Source organism: Hemitrygon akajei, chromosome 15 (assembly GCF_048418815.1).
Source record: "Hemitrygon akajei chromosome 15, sHemAka1.3, whole genome shotgun sequence".
NCBI classification, from domain to species: Eukaryota; Metazoa; Chordata; class Chondrichthyes; order Myliobatiformes; family Dasyatidae; genus Hemitrygon; species Hemitrygon akajei.
The window spans coordinates 86,168,570-86,189,240 of NC_133138.1; the positions used below are offsets into that span (position 1 = coordinate 86,168,570).

The 20,671-nt window shown below is 39.7% G+C and overlaps 1 protein-coding gene across 1 annotated transcript in view; it reads right to left on the reverse strand.

The window, feature by feature from the left end:
* Positions 1-20,671, reverse strand: part of rnf145a (ring finger protein 145a) — a 152,013-nt gene that overhangs the window by 119,526 nt on the left and 11,816 nt on the right. Inside the window, exon 2 of the mRNA XM_073067889.1 lies at positions 557-665. Coding sequence (XP_072923990.1) covers positions 557-665 — 109 coding nt within the window. The remainder of the gene's footprint in view (positions 1-556; positions 666-20,671) is intronic.

Consider the following 20,671-nt stretch of genomic DNA (forward strand, 5'->3'; position numbering starts at 1 on the left):
ATTTGGAATATAAAAAGAGGATGACAGGTTTGAAGTTAATGCAATGCTCAACAGAAAACAAGTGCATACTGTTAAGCTAAGGACTAATAAGACTAATGAAAGACAACAATTTTGTGCCAGTTCAGGTAGAAGCACAAAAATTTTGGACGATCAGGTTTACAAAAGAGGAAGCTTAGCCCTACATCAAGTCTAGCAATAACAACAACACACAGAGGTTTCAGCAACAGTTCTCAAGGAGTTCAATGTAACACAGTATGAGCTGGGTTACATTAAGGTCACAATTTTATGTGTTTCATGGATTTACAATACATAGTCAAAAGCTTATGAATTCAAGCGACAGATACCAAGGTTCCTTTTTCAGATGTAGTTAATTTAATTTTGTGTTGATAGTTTCACATATTATTTAAATATGTACTGAACACAACAACAGGAATAGTTTCCATCTCCAAAGGCAAACATCTAGCTAAAATTTAAACCACAGAACAGAATAACAATTCAAAACCTAACCCTTCCTATTCAAATTTTATGCAAGTAGTGAACCTCTCATAAGCCTTACCTGGAAATTTGATGCCCAGCATATAAAAGTAGTGCAGTCAAAACATACAGATAGAGCTGAACCAAGTGCTGCCGAGGCAAGGTTAGAAGAACGAGACTTATTATATATCCTGAAAAACAAAAAAGAAATTCATTCAATGGCAGTAAAAACAGAGTGAGGACAAACATTTTGCTAAATATAATTAAAACTATACTTTGAATAGAGAGAGACTGCAAAAGAAAGGATTAATGCCCAGATGCTCTTGGTGTGTGGCATGAGAAACGGGCAGCTGTAATAGTCAAGGTGGAAAACAGCACATTTTGCCTTTATTGCAAGAGAGGTGAAGTTAAAAATATTGCTGCAATTGCACAGGATGTGAGATCCTGGTCCCTCTATTTAACGGGAGACTAGCAGTGGAAACAATTCATAGATTTATTTTGATCATTTCTGGGATATGAATGTTGCCCTTTCACAAACAGCTAAATTAGATCTTATTCTTTGGAGTTTAGAATAAGGGTGAGCTTACTAAAAGCGGAACACATGAGGACGTGGCATAATCAGATTACCTATTGTGGACTCAGCATATAGATGCAACCATAAAGAAAGCGTGCCAGCATCTCTACTTTCCTGGCATTTTAAGGAGATTCAGTATGTTTTCGACAGACGTACTGTGAAAAGAATACTGATTACATCACAGACTGGTATGGGAACTCCAATCGACCAAAATGCTAGAGGGTTCAGAGACCAGTGGACGAAAGCAGTTCCACCACAGTTAAGGATCTCCCCACTAACAAGAACATCTACAAGAAGCAATTTCCCAGGAAGTTGCCATCCATAATTGAGAACCTTCACCATTCAGGACACGCCTTCTTTATTGCTGCTATCTGGCAGGAAGTAGAGAAGCAGAAAAGCCTACATCTCAAGGTTCAATAACACCTTCTTCCTTGCTGTTATCAGGTTTAGGAAACAACCTTTAAGACACTAATTCTACCATGGACTGCATTTCTCTCAACTTGCACTAATGTCATGATGTTATTGCTGTTTATTATGTTGTTCAAGTTTTATTTCATGGATATGCATGACAATAATCTTGAACTTGAATTAGAGCTCTGAACACATCTATTTTAAAAATAACTTAACAAGATAAACTCTTGTTGGATCTGCAAAGTGACTTTGTAAACTAATGATCCCTATGAATACAAAGAGTTCCGAGCACCTGAAATATAACTTATTTTAAAAATTTCTCTACAAGATTATGAAGCTCAATTTCCAAATACATTCCAAATAGCACATTCTTGGTCACTGAAACTGTACATGTCCTGTTGTCAATTTTCAGTATTTACCTGGCATCTGACAAAACCACTAAGTCTATGCAGATAGCATATATACAGTTTCCTTGCCAATATCACTTTCTATAGACAGTCAATATGCAAGGTCCAGATTAGAATGGGTCATCAAACCAAAATTCCTTGTTTATTTCTTTACTGTTTCCTCATTTCACAAACCTTAATTCTATTTGTGAAATGAGACATCCTTTTCTTCAGAAAGTGTATTGAAAGTTGGTAACTTAAGAATTTTTGTTTGATTCAGGAAATATCAGAAAGGAAATATTACCAAGATAAAGAATCCACAAAACAATCAACAGCATTCTATTACCTCAACATCATGCAGCAATATTAGGAAGACAACTCTGAACTGAATTTCTGCAGTTTCAAAGTTGCTCTTTTGATGGAGTGTAATGAAACTTACAATGGTGAATCATCACATTCACAACTCATGACTATTATAAACTCAATACGAACCTCAAGATACAGTATTAATACCAACAAGGTGAATCGTGCAACAACCCCAATTTACTAACCTTGGTATTTCCACATTAAAGCAACCCAGAGTTAGGGGATTGGAAAAGAAAAAAAAAGTCATTTTCTTAAGGTTCTGAAGCATTTCCTATAGGAATATTTCCTGCAGGAAGATACAATTTCTAGCAGAACAGGGAATCCTCTTTCATTCGGTTTTCCCAGAACCACTTTCCTCATGTTTTAGTTTAAAGCTGTTTCACGCATACACAAAGAATGGCAAGTGATGCTTTCCAAAACAAATACAATAATGTTATCTTTAACAGCGAAAACACTTATCTTCATACATGCAAATATGTGATATACAAAAGTAATATAGAAATAGAGACATCTGAAATTTTATGATTGGTAAATACACCTCAGAGGCTCAGTCTTTCACAGAAATGTTTGTCATGCAGTTTGTCAGAACACAGTCTGCATTCGTCACAATATAATCATTTTACACAGCAGTCCTTAACCTTGAGAGATCCTTATTGATTCAATTATTCAATGCCAGGCAACATCTAGGGAAAAGTGTACAGTTGATGTCAGAGTAAGAAGGTGGGGGAGAGGCTGAAGTAAAGAGCTGGGAAGTTGATTGGTGAGAGAGATACCAGGCTGGAGAAGGGGGAATCTGATAGGAGAGAACAGAAGGCCATGGAAGAAAGAAAAGCGGGTGGAGCACCAGAGGGAGGTGATGGGCATGCAAGGAGGTAAGGTGAGAGAGGCAAATGGGAATGGGGAATGGTAAAGGGGGGGGGGGCATTACCCAAAGCTTGAGAAATCGTGTTCATGTCATCAGGTTGGAGGCTACCCAGGCGGAATTAAGGTGTTGTTCCTCCAACCTGAGTGTGGCCTCATCATGACAGTAAAGGCAGCCATGGACTGACATGTTGGAATGGGAATGGGAAGTGGAATTAAAACGAGTGGCCACTTTTTCTAGCGGATGGAGCATAGGTGCCCAGCAAAAGTGGTCTCTCAATCTACGTTGGGTCTCACCAATATACAGGAGGCCACACCAAAAGCACCAGATACAGTAGATGACACCAACAGACTCACAGGTGAAATGTCACCTCACCTGGAGGGACTGTTTAGGGCCCTGAATGGTAGTGAGAGTGGAGCTGTAGGGCCAGGTGTAGCCCTTGTTCCACTTTCAAGGATAAGTGCCAAGATGGAGATCAGTGGGGAGGGATGAATGGACAAGGGAGTCATGTAGGGAATGATCCCTATAGAAAGCAGAAAGTGGGGTGAAGACCATCTCCAATGGGATTCCACCACCAAGCACATCTTCCCCTCCCCTCCACTTTCTGTTCCTCCCCCTTATCTTTCTTCCAAGGTTCTCGCTCGTCTTTGATTCCCTCTTCTCCAGCTCTGTATCTCTTTCACCAATCAAATTCAAAGCCCTTTACTTCACCCAATCCAGTTTCACCTATCACCTACTACCTTGTATATCTTCCTTCCCTCCCCTACCTTATCACTCTGACCCATTTTTTTTTCTCCAGTCTTGATGAAGAATCTCAGCCCAAAACTTCAACTGTACTCTTTCCCACAGATGCTATCTGACCTGCTGAGATCCTGCAGCGTTTTGAGTGTTTAACAGAAATTTATAATGTTTGTCTTTTGAGTTTTAAAAATTTATGAAAAAGAAAACAAGATTAATTTCAAGAAATCTAGTCAAGAGAAAAGAAGAGCTTAGGAAAGGTTCAAAAAACTAGGTAATGATAAGAGATCTAAAAGATTATAAGGCTAGCAGGAAGAAGCTTAAGAAAGAAATTAGGAGAGCCAGAAGAGGCCATGAGAAGGCCTTGGCGGGCAGGATTAAGGAAAACCCCAAAGCGTTCTACAAGTATGTGAAGAGCAAGAGGATAAGACGTGAGAGAATAGGACCTATCAAGTGTGACAGTGGGAACATGTGTATGGAACCAGAGAAGATAGCAGAGGTTCTTAATAAATACTTCGCTTCAGTATTCACTGCAGAAAAGGATCTTGGCGATTGTAGGGATGACTTACAGTGGACTGAAAAACTTGAGCATGTAGATATTAAGAAAGAGGATGTGCTGGAGCTTATGGAAAGCGTCAAGTTGGATAAGTCACAGGGATGTACCCCAGGCTACTGTGGGAGGCAAGGGAGGAGACTGCTGAGCCTCTGGCGATGATCTTTCCATAATCAATGGGAACGGGAGGTTTGGAGGGTTGCAGATGTTGCTTCATTATTCAGAAAGGAAGCAGAGATAGCCCAGAAAATTATAGACCAGTGAGTCTTACCTCAGTGGTTGGTAAGCTGATGGAGATGATCCTGAGAGGCAGGATTTATGAACATTTGGGGAGGCATAATATAATGAGGAATAGTCAGTATGGCTTTGTCAAAGACAGGTCCTGTCTTACGAGCCCGAAATTTCTTGAGGACTGACTAAATACATTCATGAAGGAAGAGCAGTAGATGTAGTGCATACAGATTTCAGCAAGGCATTTGAGAAGGTACCCCATTCAAGGCTTATTGGGAAAGTAAGGAGGCATGGGATCCAAGGGGGACATTGCTTTGTGGATCCAGAACTGGCTTGCCCACAGAAGGCAAAGAATGGTTGTACACGGGTCATATTCGGCAAGGAGGTCGGTCACCAGTGGCATGCCTCAGGGATCTGTTCAGGGACCCTGATTTTTATTAATGACCTGGATGGAGAAGTGGAGGGATGGGTTAGTAAATTTGATGATGACTCAAAGGTTGGGTGTGTTGTGGTTAGTGTGGAGGGCTGTCGGAGATTACAGCTGGACATCGACTGGATGCAAAACTGGGCTGAGAAGTGGCAGATGGGGTTTAACCTAGATAATTGTGAGGTGGTTCATTTTGGTAGGTCAAATATGATGGCAGAATATAGTATTAATGGTAAGACTCTTGGCAGTGTGGAGGATCAGAGGGATCTTGGGGTCCGAGTCCATAAGGCAATCAAAGCAGCTGCGCAGGTTGACTCTGTGGTTAAGAAAGCATACGGTGCATTGGCTTTCATCAATCATGGGACTGAGTTTAGGAGTCGAGAGGTAATGTTGCAGCCGTATAGGACACTGGTCAGACCCCACTTAGAGTACTGTGCTCGGTTCTGGTCGCCTCACTATAGGAACGACGTGGAAACCATAGATAGGGTGCAGAGGAGATTTACAAGGATGTTGCCTGGATTGGGGAACATGCATTATGAGAATAGGTTGAGCGAACTCCGCCTTTTTTCCTTGGAGCGACAGAGGATGAGAGGTGACCTGATAGAGGTGTATAAGAAGATGAGAGGCACTGATGGTGTGGATAGTCAGAGACTTTTTTCCAGGGCTAGAATGGCCAGCACGAGAGGGCACAGTTTTAAGGTGTTTGGAAGTAGGTACAGAGGAGATGTCAGGTGTAAGTTTTTCTACGCAGAGAGTGGTGAATGCATGTAATGGGCTGCTGGCAACGATGGTGGAGGCGGATACAATAGGATCTTTTAAGAGACTACTGGACAGGTACATGGAGCTCAGAAAAATAGAGGGCTATAGTTAACCCTAAGTAATTTCTAATGTACGGACATGTTCGGCACAGCTTTGTAGGCCGAAGGGCCTGTATTGTGCTGTAGGTTTTCTGTTTCTCTGAAAGTTAATCTGAGCTCAACTACCTGTTTCTTTTCAAGAAGCATTTGCTAAAAATTCATTCTCTACTCAAAAGATCACTGACAATCATTTTTGGATTATTATATCTACAACTTACTGTTCACGCAAACATACAGTGAGCTGTCTATATAATGACGCAGGGGCTCCTCGAAACCTGAAAATTATTTCAAGGGATCTTCCAGGGTAAAAGGTTGAGAAAGGCTGGTTAAAGCCCTTCATTATAATTACCTTTACGGTGTGACGTGAACACAATGAGAATTTAAACCATGTCAGAAATTATAAACAATTGATTTTCTATTGATACATATTCAAAAATATTGACATTTAAAGATACCATTAAAATTACAAATAGTTAATTTTTAAATTGATTGACAAACCTGTTTTTCACTTTTACTACAGCAATCAAACATGGCAAATTAAGCACACATCTCTACGTGGAACACTAATATCATCCACTTTCAAACACGTACCCTCTGCTGGGAACTCCATAACCAGCTCAGCTTCTGGTATACATGTTGGACCAACATTTAGTCATCTTTCAAATGACAAATGATCACTTAATGGAGGAATCAAAGAGCTGCTGTCACTGCTGTTACAGTTTTGGTGGTTAAAAATGCAATAAATGGCTTGGGAGGTAGCTTGAAGTATAACTGGAAGGTATGAAGAAGTAGGACTAAAAGAGCTAATAGGAACAAGGTTAGTTAAAAGAAGCTTGGCTTCAGTTACAGAATACTAAAAGCTCAATGCACCCGATGGATATGCATTCAACAGTGTTCATTTCTGTTTTACTTACTTGTCCCCTTATTTGCGTATAATGGAAGAAGAAAAAGGAAACATCTTCCCAGGTGGATTTTTTTTAACCAGAAAATTATGCTTCCAAAGAATATACATTAAAAAATGATACAAGTTCTGCTATCACATTAAGGAATCAGTGCATAGAAGATTGTTCATACCAGTTTCAAGTATGCAAGTATATAAAAATCACCAGAGATGTATGAAATTATCTTGGAGTAATACTGATAATAGTCAACAGGTCAGGTGGCACCTGTGTCCAAAGTTAACTTCTCAGAACACAAACATCAAAACACAAAACACAAGGTATTAATCTGCCAGTTAAAATTAAACTACATTAACCATTGCAGTTCAGTGCTCTCAATTTCTCTCAAGATTGAGAGGTCCAGTGGTTAGTTCGGCATAATGGACTGAATTGTCAGTGCATAACAAATCTAAAACAGGAAGGAATATCAACGACCATGCAGGACAAAATCTTCAATTCTATCAATTAAGAACAACCCCTGAGAAACATTTCCAGATTTGGCTGTCTGTAGAATTTTATCTCCATTTGCCATCTGATGACAGTGAAGCCACAATTACAACAAAAACCCACAACAAATGTCATTCCATTTAGAATGGGGTCATGCAAGACAGCAACACACCCTTGCTGACAGTTGACTCAATATTTATTGCTGGCACACCGCAGCTCACCAACAACAGTCGTGTTGTAGCAAAGTGAGGTCACATGGAGATAAATGGGAAATTGTTCAACCTGTATGAACAAATCATTCTCCAGAACCAGTCATTCCAACCTCACTCAAACTGCAGTGCAGATATTTGCTGTGAATACTTGCACTCAGAGGCAGAGCTCCTATCATAGGCACTACACTCAAGAGTAAAACAGGGGGTCATAGGTTAACACCTACAAAACAAATATTGTATACCTATATAGTCCCTTTTGTCCACAGTGCTTTGACAACGCAGATAATAACACCCAGGAAAATGCAGCTTATGAGGCTCATTAGTGGTGATCAAATTCACCATGGTCTTCAGTACACTAGCAAATATTTTAGCCAAGAACTAAACAAGGTGTCAAATGCACCACAAAGCTCATGGTCTATAGGCAGCAAAACTCTCCATATGCCCCCGTGTTGGTGGCCAACAACAGGGTTCTCAGACTACAGAACCACCAATGCTGCCTCTGCAAAATCTTCAGAATTTACTGACAAAAGTGAAAAAAAAAATTATCTTCCAAACTAAGGCTTAATTACTTTCAGCTGACTCTTTCACATACCCAACTCCAAACTCCCAGAGGAACTCTGCACTGAAGCAAGAGACTGTGAGGGAAGAATTCCAAGATATTCTCAAATTCTGTTTGAAAAGGTATAGCATCCACACAAGCCTGGGAAATGACTGGCTCTTCAATGCTAACTATGGAAGAATGGTGTTCAGGGTGGTAGTGGAAAAAAAATCAAATCCTCTTTTGGTATTAAGGTAAAAGGAAACAGGGTAATTTATCCATTCAACTCCCCTACTAAAATCCCCAGGTCCTATGAAAACACTCACAAGTTCTCATTTAGCAGTCAGCAGTGGAGAGGGTGAAGGTTCAAATTCTGGGACATTGGGCCCAAAACATCAGTGCAATCACAAAGGCAGCAAGCAGTAGCTATACTTCACTAGGAGCTTAAGGTGATTTGGTATGTCAAAGACTTGTACAAATTTCTATACACATGCTGTGGACAGCATTCTGACTGATTGTATCAAACCCTGGTAGACAGATTGCAATGCACAGGATCTTAAAACTCAGCCAGTTCTATCAGGGGGCAGAACCCTCAAGATGGTGCCTCAAGAAGGAAGCACCTATCACAAGGAACCCTCACCATCCAGAACATTCTCTCTTTTCTACTACCATCGGAGAGGTGGTGCAGGAGCTTGAAGACCCACCCACAATTATTCAGAAACAAATTATTCCCCTCCACTATCAGATTTCTGAACAGTCCATGAACACTACCTTGCTATCCTTTTCCCCCCACATTTTATGGTAACTTCAATGCAGTGCATCTTTGCACTGTACTACTGGCACAAAACAAATGTCATACTATAATAAATCCACTTCTGATTCTGGTGCAGTCTCACAGATTACCTCAGAAACCATGGAACTGGAAAAGAAGCAAGTCTGCTGCTACTGATACAATGCCCAAGAAGAATTGTCAAGTAGTACTTTAGCAAATGTAAGAAGCACAATCCACCAAGAAACTGCCCAATACTCAACTTGCAGGTACAAATTACACTAATATGGTGAAATATAAGACTACAGAATAGCAATTAAAAAACTGTGCCCATATTTACATGGCGCATAATAGTTCAAAGAAAATAATAAGGATGGAGAGCTTGAAGATTCTCTTGATATTTCCTCCCATGGACTGGCTATGTATTTGGACAAGCCAACCTCATGAAATAGCCATCAATTCTAAATGTTCACAATTAATACTTGGCTATTACATACATTTTCCACAATGAAACAGTGTTTCGATACTGAATCTCACTGCGAATAAACAAGGCATGTCTTTACAGATAAAGCATAGCTTCATCAGTATTTCATTATATCTCATAGACTGATAGATGTTTTGGGCAGATCCTCCCTTCTCAAAACCTAGCAGTGAATGACAAATTGATTTAAAATGAGTGAAACAGAATAAGGATTTTAATAGGATTCAATTCATAAGATCTGCTTCACAATATATGATCAAGAGACAGAAGCACCTTATTAATGAGGTGCAGGAACAATATAATAGCTTATAGGCTTATCAGTAAAATGGCATGTTGCCCAAAGCACATAAAATTGCTCCTGCACAGCTTACAAAGGATCGAAACCTGAGTAGTTACTGTGAGCATCAATGGTCATACTTAAGCCATCTCCACAATTTCCATTTTATCAGTTAGCTGGCTCCTGCTCATTGAGTGCTATTTTGCTCCATTCACATCTCATCTCCTGCTTTATCCACTAAGCCAGGCTGATGTTTCGTTCCTCCTCCTTTTATCAAAGTACCATGCTTTGGTGTAGGAAGCATTAAGAAGAAGGACGCCTCACGTCTTAATAAGCTGATAAGGAAGGCGGGCTCTGTCGTGGGCAAAGTACTGGAGAGTTTAACATCGGTAGCTGAGCGAAGGGCGCTGAGTAGGCTACGGTCAATTATGGAAAACCCTGAACATCCTCTACATAGCACCATCCAGAGACAGAGAAGCAGTTTCAGCGACAGGTTACTGTCGATGCAATGCTCCTCAGACAGGATGAAGAGGTCAATACTCCCCAATGCCATTAGGCTTTACAATTCAACTGCCAGGACTTAAGAACTTTTTTTTAAAGCTATTATTAATGCTTTTTGAGTTAGTGATTTAGATGCATATCTTATTATTACTGAGTTAAGTATTGTATGTAATGAGTTTTTGCTACAACAAGTGTATGGGACATTGGAAAAAATGTTGAATTTCCCCATGGGGATGAATAAAGTATCTATCTATCTATCTATCTATCTATCTATTTACAAAGTGCATTATTCACCAAGTCTATTGCATAGATCAGGCCACAAAAAAAAACGCACTCATCCACAGGGAATATTCACTATTTTCCCCCGCTTTTACCCCCTCAGAGGAACTGGGCCAGTTTATGGCTCATTATTATTTAGCGCTGTATTATGGCTCCAGACATTGTTTATTCTTCCATACTTCAAAATGACTACTCAATGTACAAGACTAAACTAGCATCCTCTATTATCACTGAAAAATAATGAATTACACTCCACAAAAGCATATTCAAATCCAACACCAGAAAGGAAAAGGCTAAGATTTAGTTGTTGCACAAGCTATGTTCGTCAGATGGTTGCATGGGGAACAGGTTTAAAATAATGATAAATATATAAATTGGGTTGTGAAAGACAATGTCTTTTTACAAAATTATTATAAATCAGAACTCCGCCTATCGAGATAATGGAAATTACGTTTATCATAATTGCAAAAGGAAAAGCGATAGGTACTTATGTGTAAATCATTTGAAGGATTACAGGGAGTGAAGAGATGGGACTGAAGGGACAACTCTTTAAAAAAAAATCAGTTCAGCCTCAAAGGTCAAATGGTTTTCTTCTGTGCCAAAACAATTTTATGACTCTCAACTTAAATGAATGAAATCTATATCTAATTTAAATGGAGACCGATCCAGAATTGGAAGGAAGGAAGCAACAGCCAGGTGCTTCGAACCAATATATGGAACTTAGGACTGTCATATTTCTAGATCCTGAAGGACTTTAACTAAGATTTTTAAAAATGGCTAGTGAATTAGTTAATACATGGGTTGCAATTATCCAAAATTCACTGTTCTTCAACCAAGATCCATTTGAATGAAAAGCAACAAAAGGAAATCTCTTTATGTTAAAAAAGGGGTGGAGGGATAAAAAGCAAGAAACTGCAAGTAAAAACCAAGAGAAAATCTACAGATGCTGGAAATCCAAGCAACACACAAAATGTTGGAGGAACTCAGCAGGCCAGGCAGCATCTACGGAGAAGAGTACAGGCAGTCCCTGGGTTACAAAAGAGTTCCGTTCCTGAGTCCGTCTTTAAGTCGGATTTGTACGTAAGTCAGAACAAGTACATCCGGTATTATTTGGCGTCAGTTAGTCAAACGCTTGTCGTAGTATACAGTATACATTTTACCTTTCTATGCATATAAAACACATAAGAAACGCATGTATTCCAATAATTAAACCACTGCATTGCTTAGTAATAACTGTAGCTTTCATCGGGGCAAGGTCTTTCACATGCTCCATTATTCTCACTTTATCCTTTAGAATTGTTCAGATCGTTGACCGACTGTAGCCTAACGCTTTTCCAATGACCGATGACGTTTCACCTCTTTCCAAATGCTTTATGACTTCCACTTTATTTTCAATCGTGATTGTTTCCCATCAATGGAACAGAAACACTGCAAGCAGTGGGTCGCGAGCTCCGCCGGGTCCCAAGGACCATTGCACTGAATTCCCTTGGTCCTAAAGTCCACCACACTGAGACAGGCTAAATGGGACAAGTGGGGGTTGTGCTGGGTTTGGGTATTTGATCCTCCACAATATTCTGCATGGGAATTTAAACCGGAGGTGGCAGTGTTTTTTTTTTAAACAAGGTCGAGGTGCGAGCTTGACATCAACTCGGCACGAATGGAGAGTGCGCTCGGAAGTGGTCTGTCACTGGATCAGACTCGGGTACCTCCATTCTTGAGCCCGGCGCTGATCTCACTGCGCCACCAGCTGACCGGAAAAGGGGGCACGGGGTCAGGGTGAATCCAGCTAAGAAAAATTTAAGCCAAATACAAAGTTACACACTCAACACAGTGTCAACTGCAATGACTTAAAATGGCAGACAGCGTCACGATCCGACTTAAAATGGTGGATGCCGTTCTCCTTCCTTGGTTCGCAAGTATGAGCTGTCCGTAAGTCGGACGGTCGTAACTCGGGGACTACCTGTACAATCAATATTTTGGGCCCAGATTGTTCTCCAGTCCTGCTGAAGGGTCTCGCCCCGAAACGTCAAGCATACTCTTTTCAATAGATACTGCCTGGCCTGCTGAATTCCTCCAGCATTTTCTGTGAGAAACTGCAAGTAGCTGGCTTACTATTGATAAGAAATACAACATTCAAAGTCATCACTGAAGACTAACAGGAAACATAATAATATATTCAAGATAATCAAGCATAGTCAACAAGCACGTTTGACAGAGAATTCATGTTTTACACATGTCTTGGGTGGGGTTCATTGAAGAAACCAACTCTGGATAATAGGGATGCATTAATGGTATTTAATTTATTTGTTTTCCAGAAAGCAAAGTGTCCCAAAGGTTTATTACTTATTTAGAGATACTGTGCTGTAAAAGACCCTTTCAGCCCAATGAGCCCATGCTGCCCAATTACATCCATGTGTCCAATTAACCAATACAATTTTGGAACATGGGAAGAAATTTAATTATTATTAAAGCATGATAATCATTAAATTATAATAACCTGATTATTGAGGAAAATAAAAGCTGGCTAACAGGAATGACAAAGCAAGCATAATTAGGTTGCCTTCTGGTTGACAAATGTACCACATGGTGTGCCACTTAGATCTATGCAAAGACACTCAATTTATTGTACAATTTTTATAAATGACATGGATGAAAGGTCAGGGTGTTGAGCAACAGACAAAAAGCTGGAGGAAGTCAACATGTTAGGCAGCATATATAGAAGGAAATGGACAGACAATCCTTCATCTGGATCCCAACATCTGAGGTTTCTTGTGCCTCCAACATTGTTAAACATCCTGATGACACAGTTATCAGGAGGACATAAGGAGGCTACAAAGACACAGAGATAAATTAACTAAGTGAGCAAAATTTCATAAGTTAAATATTTTGTGAGAAAACATAAAATTGTCCATTTTCAGAGTTAAATTTATAAATACAGACTAAGATCGCACAGATCTGATATTAAGGAACTTGGGCGACCAAGTGCGTGATTCACAAGAGGCTAGTCTGCCAGTGCTGCATTTAAGAAATCGAACAGATTGTTTTTATCTATTGCAAGTAAAACGCAATACAAAAGTCAGGAGCTTATTCCAAGTATTATAGACAAGTCCACATCTAGAACAGTACATAGTGTATTGATCTCCTTTATTAATTAGATGTAATGGAAGTCTTTCAGAAAAAAAGTTCACCAGATTAATAACCAGAATAGACTTTTTCAGGCAAGATTTCAGCAAGATGGCACCAGCAACCAATGGCAACATCCTACAGACAGCATACAAAACTACTGGATATTCTTTGAAATATAGTACTTCTTCTGAACAGCCATCGATTGCAGCCTGTAATGTCATTTTTAAAGATAAAAGTTTGTGCTGACTATATGAACTGGTGCTTCTGTGATCTCATGGGTAATTCAGAAAGGATGAGAGCAGACAGTACAGCTATGGCCATCACTGGGGTGTACGCTGTGTCAATTCTTAATTGTGGAACATGAACCCATGGTTGGCTCCATTACTCCATGCCGATTAAAGTGAACAAGATCAAAATTGCTGAGGTCAAGAGCAGAAAACGAGTAAGTGCACAGCACCCCCGCCTGTGTTTGACCTCTCAGTAGGCAGGTGTGGGAGCCGGGTTTGGAAACAGCTATTGCCCTGCAGCCATCAGTCTCCAGGACAGGTTTCACTCAACTCAGTGACCCATGGCTGTGGACTTACTTTCGAGGACTAACGTAGCAGTTAGTGGGACTCTATTATAGCTCAGGGTGTTCCAGAGTTCAGAGTTCAATTCCAGCACTGTTCCATAAGGAGTATCCTTATGTCCTCACTGTAGGACTCACTGGTTTTCTCAAGGTTCTCCGGTTTCCTCCCACAGTCCAAAGACATAAATTACCGGCAGGTTAAATGGTCATTGCAAATTACCCTTGATTAGGTTTGGGTTAATTAGGTTTATCTGGGGTTTCTGGGGCAGCATGGCTCGAAGAGCAGGAAGAGCCTTCTCTGCATGGTATCGCTAAATAAACTAAATAACGTAGGCAGACAGAATTTAGATAAGACTTGCCAGTAAACAAAAAAATTAGAAGAAATGTCTAAGAAATTTCCAAAGTACATTTATTGAAAAGTAAAATCAAAACGTTGCTCAGGGCTGCACCCTGGACACTCCTGAAGCAAGACTTTCCAGGCACAGAACCATCATCAAAATCAAAACAAGAGGGTAAGTGATGAAATCCATATGTGGCTAACGATGAAGTTATCAGTAGTAGTAGTAGTAGACCACTGCCACAGAATAGTGAGTTTAAGGATTGGTAGACTTTGGCAACAATGAAATTATAAACATAGAAAATACAGAATTTGAAAGCATCTCCAACACCATTTCTGACAACTATTTTAAAAATGCAGAGCTTGTAACTATGCAAAAAAAAAGCAAAAAGTAAATGACTGTTCTCCCAGAGAGACAGGAGACTGCAGAGAGTGGAATCTGAACCAACAACAAATGCTGAAGCAACTCAGAGGTTGGGCACATCCATGGAGAGAAATGGGCAATCAACATTTTGGGTTAGGACCCTTGAGCTCAAGGAATATAATTTGTGCATTACCCTCCGTATATTCTGCCAGGCCCTCAGAGTTCCTCCAGTACCACGTGCATTTCTTCCAGAGATAACGACAGTAGAAATTATGGCAATCAAGAAAATGCTGAGCAAGAACTACAAGTCATATGTCTTCACTAAACTAAGCAATAAACAAGCCAAATGCTAAATGAGACCGAATAATTTGAAGCAAATCATTTTGAACAGAAAATACTGGAGAAATTCAGGTTTCATATCCTATGACACCACGGATGTAACAGCCTGCATCCAAAGGTTCTGAGAACACAACTAAGCTAGTGGATATATAGTGCTAACATTTCATATCTACATTCCAGAATGGTTCCCACACACATAACTGCTGTTATATGAGAGAAAACAATTGAGGAGTTAACTTAAGCTTTCAGGAATTTTCAGTTATTTGGAACCAAATAATGAATTAATATGAAATTTAAAAATGAATAATGTGATTAGGCAAAGACAACATGACTTAATGAAACTGAAATATTAGAAAAATCTAATATTTTTTAGGACAGAACCAAATTGGCTGAGTCAGATTTGCTCTGACAATGCTTTGTGAAATTATGTATTAATGATACAAGATGAAGCCTAGTAGTTGATTGTTCAAAGATCAGAGGAGATAGAATATGGTTCAAATTTATATCAGCTGCTATAAACTTTATTTATAGTATTTCTGCATGTATTCGTGTGAACATTTGATGCTTAACCACAATTTCAGTATAGCCAATCTAAACCTGTCCTGTCCTGACGAAGGGTCTCGGCCCGAAACGTTGACAGCGCTTCTTCCTATAGATGCTGCCTGGCCTGCTGCGTTCCACCAGTATTTTGTGTGTGTTGCCGATATAAACCCTATTATGTTCAGTTTTCAGCACAGGGCCCTAGAACATATTCTGGAATACAGCAAAGAGCTTTATTATCTAGATCCACATGAACAATTAATGAAACAACTTACCATATCTGTTCACAAATAATGAGAAGCCTACTACAAATGGTGCTAATGACACAAAAATAGATTACATCCCCTGAACAATGCAACAGTTCCCTGCCATGAACAATTTCCAAGTCCTGCGATCTCAAGCTTTCTCAATTTCAATGCTCTATTTCACCAATTAGAGTCAAATCCAAAATCAATGTCACCACCTTGCCAGAAAACAATTCATCAGATGGTTAAATCATCTGAAGGTGATGCACACTGCATTTCAAAGCATTTAGAGTTGGCTTCTGTTATTTCCTTAAGGCAGCATATTCCTCTCAACGGCAAATTCAATATTTGTTACTTCAAATTTTTCACTCTTCTTTGACCTTCAACTACTGATATCCCAAAGCACCAAAGTCAACAATTCTTTCCCCTCACTCAATCACAAATATTCATTTCCAAGCCTTCAATAACGTTTACTGTATTAAACTGTTTCTGGTACAAACATTTTCAGTCAAATATTTGAAGACTATTATTATAATTGAATCTAGATTGTTCTTTTGCTTTTCTTCACTCTACAAGATCATGGGAAACCTCCTCTGTGGGTACCTTCACCACCACTGCTACTTCAAGAAAAAAGTACTCCAGCTTAAACAAATGTATATCTAACATTACTCCCACATAGACAAAATTTTACATGAAGAAGAACATAGGGACCAGAATTTTGATTGGGATTATGGGTAGGGATGGCATGTTGAGGAAGAGTGCAGCTGCTATGACGGTTTGGTAGGAGAAAGGGAATTGTCAAAAGGAAATAGGCAGGATGGGGACATGGTTCAAGGGAGAGTAGAAAATCAAGACTGCCAAGAGACTGCTAGGAGAGATGGCATTACTGAGAGGACAACAGCAGGGTCACTGAGTTGAAGTAGGAGAAGGAAGCAGAGAAAGAATACAGGTAGAGAGTGGAGAGGGTAGGTTACAAAAAAGGTAGAATAAAAATGTTTTTAAACAAAGATAAAATAAGGGAGAGATGGGAAGGTCATAGAGGGGAATAGGCAAGGGAGAAAAGGAAGGAACAGACAAAAAGGTACAAAATGTAAAGGTGAAAAAGGCAACAAAGAAACAACTGAAAAATAATTCCCCACAACACATAACATTTCTTTTAGTCCTACCAAGCATTTGAGTTGGTAGGTACTTAGATGTTAGTCATTATTCCAGTATGCAAGTGGCTCAAAAGCAAACCATATATTAAACAAAACATTTATTTACTGACAGATGTGCCTATCTCATTCTAATTATTTAAATGCAGTACAAAACCTCAAGAAAAACCACTCTGAAGCCCATATCCAAAAGTCAGTGAACTCTAACTAAAATTATAATAAACTGTAACACTGGACAGTTACCATGCCCACTGACCTGTGATAAGAACGTAGTAGTAGTTTTGGAGTATTGTGGGATATGTTGAGAACAGATAAGCAGTTTATTGATGAAAAAGTGCACAGCAAACTGAGCTTCCGAGTAAAATTTTAGAAAGTCACATTTTAAAGTAGGCTGACTAGAGTACAACATTTCAAGAAGAATGCACTTGACAACCAGGCAGGATCTGAGATTTCGTTTGCCAGTTTTTGAAATGACCTTTCCAATTTATCAGATTTAAGAGAACACATTTTCTTGATGGGATGTTTCAAATGTACCTAACATGTGAGTAGGCTTCTCACCCAATAATCACTTCAAATTATTTAATTATTAGAACACATTAAGCCATATATGTCAAACTCAAGGCCAGCGGGCCAAATCCGGCCCGCGGTGGAATTATCTTTGGCCCACGAGATAATATCTAATTACTATTAAAGCTGGCCCCAGTAATCGAAGCGCCTATGGCGTATGATATGGCTAATGCTGAGTTTATTCAGGTACCAGGTTTTCAGGGTTTTTAGTGTTTATTCGGCAGTCTTGCTCGGCAGTCTTCTTCATAAGAAACGGAATTTGTAAAGTGAAACACTTTGTAGTTATAGCAGAGACTGAGACACATGAGAGCAGGCTGAAAAAACGGAGGCAACGAAAGCTGCGTTCGCACGCGTCCGACTGATCCGGCCCGCATGAAGCTGCATTTCCGGCCCGTGACCTAAAATGAGTTTGACACCCCTGCATTAAGCCATTTGGCCCATTCAGTCCACACTGGTTCTCAATGGCACAAACTCATTGCTCTCTATTTCATGCACCTTCAAAACGTTTCTCTCACATTCCCATTGATTCTGCTTTGATTGCATTTCTCAGTACATACCCCACAGTAAGTTACAATACCAAAATAACTTCATGTATGTTTTTGATTTGTGGGCGCAAACTGGGAAAACCAAATAGAACGTGCCAAACATCACACAGACTACCTCCAGGATCAAAATCAATCCTGGTTCTCAAGAGCTGCTGCAAGGCTGTAGGACTAACTGCTGCACCATCATCCAGCTCTGAATGAACACAAAAACAGAAATCATCTTGGAACAGTAAAATCCACCTGTTATATCACGAACTTGTATCATAACTTGCATTAATCCAAAATAATGCCAAGGTGATTTCTGACAAGAAAAGGTAACTGAAACAAAATATGAAGTTTGTTCAGTCAAATCAAAATCACGTTTATCGTCACTGGCATGTATCACAATTTTTTTTTGTGGCAGTATATTGCAATATATAATTTAAAAACTATTAATTACAATTAGTAAATAAAAAAATTAAATTAAATGAGTAAGGCTCAAAGAGGGGATAAAATAGTGAGGTAGTGTTCATAGATTCATTATCTGTTCTGAAATCTGATGGTGATGTTGTGGATAGTGTAGAGGATTGTCGAAGATTGCAGAGAGACATTGATAGGATGCAGAAGTGGACTGAGAAGCGACAGATGGAGTTTAACCCGGAGAAGTGTGAGGTGGTACACTTTGGAAGGACAAACTCCAATGCAGAGTACAAAGTAAATGGCAGGATACTTGGTAGTGTGGAGGAGCAGAGGGATCTGGGGGTACATGTCCACAGATCCCTGAAAGTTGCCTCACAGGTAGATAGGGTAGTTAAGAAAGCTTATGGGGTGTTAGCTTTCATAAGTCGAGGGATAGAGTTTAAGAGATGCGATGTAATGTTGCAGCTCTATAAAACTCTGGTTAAGCCACGCTTGGAGTACTGTGTCCAGTTCTGGTCGCCTCACTATAGGAAGGATATGGAAGCATTGGAAAGGGTACAGAGGAGATTTACCAGGATGCTGCCTGGTTTAGAGAGTATGGATTATGATCAGTGATTAAGGGAGCTAGGGCTTTACTCTTTGGAGAGGAGGATGAAAGGAGACATGACAGAGGTGTACAAGACATTAAGAGGAACAGAGAGTGGACAGCCAGCGCCTCTTCCCCAGGGCACCACTGCTCAGTACAAGAGGACATGGCTTTAAGGTAAGGGGAGGGAAGTTCAAGGGGGAAATAAGAGGAAGGTTTTTCGCTCAGAGAGTGGTTGGTGCATGGAATGCACTGCCTGAGTCAGTGGTAGAGGCAGATACACTAGTGAAGTTTAAGAGACTACTAGACAGGTATATGGAGGAATTTAAGGTGGGGGGGGGGTTATGTGGGAGGCAGGGTTTGAGGGTCGGCACAACATTGTGGGCCGAAGGGCCTGTAATGTGCTGTACTGTTCTATGGGGAAATAGCTGTTCCTGAATCATTATGTGTGTCTTCAAGATCCTGTACCTCCTCAATGTAGCAATGAGAAGAAGGCATATCCCAGGTGATGGGGTCCCTAATGATTGATGTCACTTCTTTTGAGGCATTGCCTTTTGAAAGAGGCTTCGATGCTGGGGAGGCTACTGCCCACAATGGAGCTGGCTGAGTTTACAACTTACGGCAGCTTTTACCAATCCTATGCAGTAGCCCCTCCATACCAGTGATGCAACCAGTTAGAATGCTCTCCACAGTACATCTTAGAAATTTGCTAGGGTCTCTGGTGACATACAAGTCTCCTCAAACCCCTCATGAAATATAGCCACTGTTGTGCCTTCTTTGTAATTGCATCAATATGTTGGATCCACGATAGGATATCACAAATGTTGACACCCAGAAACTTAAAACTGCTTACCTTTCCCATTGCTGATCCCTCTACAAGGACTGGGCATTTAACTATCTTGCCAAAGGACAGCAATGTAAATTTTTTAACCCACAAGAAATATCAATCAAATAAACAAGGAGAAATTGAGGACTATAGTAAAATCACACTGAAATATCAACAATATTCTGGAGCAACTCAGGTCTGGGAGCATACACAGAGAGCAGGAGATTATGTTTCAAGTTGAAGACCTTTACTTAAGTAAATTCTCAACTTTTGAGCATTTTCTGTTTTTATTTCTGAGCTTCAGAATGTACTACTTCTTGCTTTGAGCAAAATCCTGCTGATTCAATACCATATATAGAAGCAACAGTTATAAAAATCCATTAGCACACTTATACTATCTGTAACCTATACCATCTGTATCATTGATAACAGCATTAAAACTACTCTCTGCTTCCCTAAGTTACAACTAGGAGCTTATTAACAAATTAACAGCAGTGACAAGAAGCTGTACAAGCCTGAACAAAATGCCTTTCACAATACTAATTTTTAAGATTTAAAGTCAAGACAGAGCTTGCAATGTCATAGAAAGCTACAAATTAATGAAACGCTGAATTATCAAATCATTAATTAAGAAAAAAACACTCAAATTATGGTGACTGTAATCTATGTAAACTTTGTCCAGCTCTCGAGAAAATAAACATTCTGCTTATTTATCTGTTTGTTTGCTAATATTTGCTAACTATGATCTCCCAAA